The sequence below is a fragment of the Arachis hypogaea genome, chromosome 2 (genome assembly GCF_003086295.3).
Source record: "Arachis hypogaea cultivar Tifrunner chromosome 2, arahy.Tifrunner.gnm2.J5K5, whole genome shotgun sequence".
NCBI classification, from domain to species: Eukaryota; Viridiplantae; Streptophyta; class Magnoliopsida; order Fabales; family Fabaceae; genus Arachis; species Arachis hypogaea.
Window position 1 is genome coordinate 92360589 of NC_092037.1, and position 1789 is coordinate 92362377.

The window sequence follows — 1789 nt, forward strand, 5'->3', positions numbered from 1 at the left end:
ATGTTGCACAAGGAGCCATCCGCAGTTGTTCATTTTCAAACAATGCCTACGTATCAGGGAGATGACTTGGTTCCTAATATTCGTGTACTTCGGCGAGTCTTCTGGAGTTATTACCCTTGTATTAGAGCCTTCAGACATTGCAAGCCAATAGTGCAGGTAGACGGAACTCATCTGTATGGAAAATACAAGGGTTGTTTGTTGGTTGCAGTCTCACATGATGGCAACAACAACATTGTGCCGATTGCATTTGCGATAATTGAGGGAGAGACATCTGAGGCCTGGCACTTTTTTCTGAGTAACTTGCGACAGCATGTTGTGACACGTGACGGTGTGGGACTTATATCCGATCGGCACGATTCCATTAGGTCTGCTATTGATCGTAGTAACGGAGCTTGGTCTCCTCCCAGAGCATTTCACATGTTCTGCATCAGACATATAGAGTCCAACTTTCTGAGGAAATTCAAGGCTCCGTATCTGCAGAAGCTTATTGTCAACATAGGTATGATAGTTACGATTTACATTTACTCCTGAACTCAGTTATTATGATGAGGTTTTTTATGGTGGGTCCTTTTTTAATTGACAGGTTACTCTCGAATAATTCGTGAGTACCAGACGCGTTATCAGCGTTTACGTGAGCGGGGTGAGGCTTATACCAACTGGTTGGATCGAATTCCGCGTGAGCAGTATGCTTTAGCATTTGATGGGAGATATCGATGGGGTCATATGACAACCAATCTGGTGGAATGCATCAACTCGGTACTGAAAGGGGCTCGCAATCTTCCAGTCATTGCACTTGTTAAGGCAACATTTTACAGGCTTAATGAATTGTTCACCCGGAAAAGAGCCAATGCTGAGGCTCGAATTAATGCAAGACATGTGTTCTCTGAGCTTGTAACCTCCAAACTGCATGCAAATTAGCGGGCAGCTGGTAACATTCAAGTTAGTTACTTTGACCGACAGAATGAGGTATTCGAAGTGCGTGAGTGTCCTAGTGGTGTGGAGTATGCAGTGGATCTCCGTCAACAACGGTGTGACTGTGGTGAGTTCCAAGTTGACCGGCTTCCGTGTCGACATGTGTTTGCTTGTTGTGCAAACCAACGTCTGGATTGGCAACTGTATGTACATGATGTTTACAAGATGGACTAGGTTCGACGAGTATATAGGGCTAGGTTTAGCCCACTTGGGAATCCAACAACATGGCCTATTTATCATGAACCTCGATTCGTAGGTAATCCATTCCTTAGATGGGTATCCAAAGGTCGGCCAAGGATGACTCGTTTCTTGAATGAGATGGACACTCGGATGTTGCGTCGTTCTAGGCGATGTAAGGAATGCGGGGCCGAGGGCCACAACCGTAGTAGATGTCGTCAACATAGTGGTGAAAGTAATCCGGGTGTGACCACCCAATAGAGCTCCGGCCATATCGGTCACTCGATTTAGTGCATGACTTTGAACTTTTTATATATTGTATGACTTTCGTATGTGACGTTCTTGTATGACGTGGTTAACAATTCCAATTCAAGACATACTTCCTTCTTTTAAATCAATCAATCTCATTTGTTATCATGGTTAAAACCAAATCTTTTTAAACATTTACTACAAACGAAACTTTTAATTCTATAAAATTTCGGCAGCATCTCCTCTAAATCTCGGACTTTGCCACCCTTTTCGGGTCCCAACCAAATATTTCTCAAACCTATTCTCAACCATTTCCAAATCTCAAACATTCTCCAAAATTGAAATAGTTCCATAAATAAGTCAAATACATTCTAAATAATTAAGTCCAACA

At 42.8% G+C, this 1789-nt stretch overlaps 1 protein-coding gene across 1 annotated transcript; it reads left to right on the top strand.

The window, feature by feature from the left end:
- On the top strand, nt 1–1228 carry LOC140177384 (uncharacterized). The gene is made up of 3 exons (XM_072210477.1): nt 1–499; nt 584–891; nt 1010–1228. Exons 1-3 carry the CDS (start codon nt 1–3, stop codon nt 1226–1228), a joined length of 1026 nt encoding a protein of 341 aa, XP_072066578.1.
- The last annotated feature ends 561 nt before the right edge of the window (nt 1229–1789 follow it).

Excerpts from the sequence above, each read along its gene's own strand:
- LOC140177384 (XM_072210477.1), top strand. The coding sequence starts at position 1 with ATGTTGCACAAGGAGCCATCCGCAGTTGTTCATTTTCAAACAATGCCT. Across the intron at positions 500-583 it reads GAAGCTTATTGTCAACATAG|GTTACTCTCGAATAATTCGT; the intron begins GTATGATAGTTA and ends TTTAATTGACAG. Across the intron at positions 892-1,009 it reads GACATGTGTTCTCTGAGCTT|TGGATCTCCGTCAACAACGG; the intron begins GTAACCTCCAAA and ends TGGAGTATGCAG.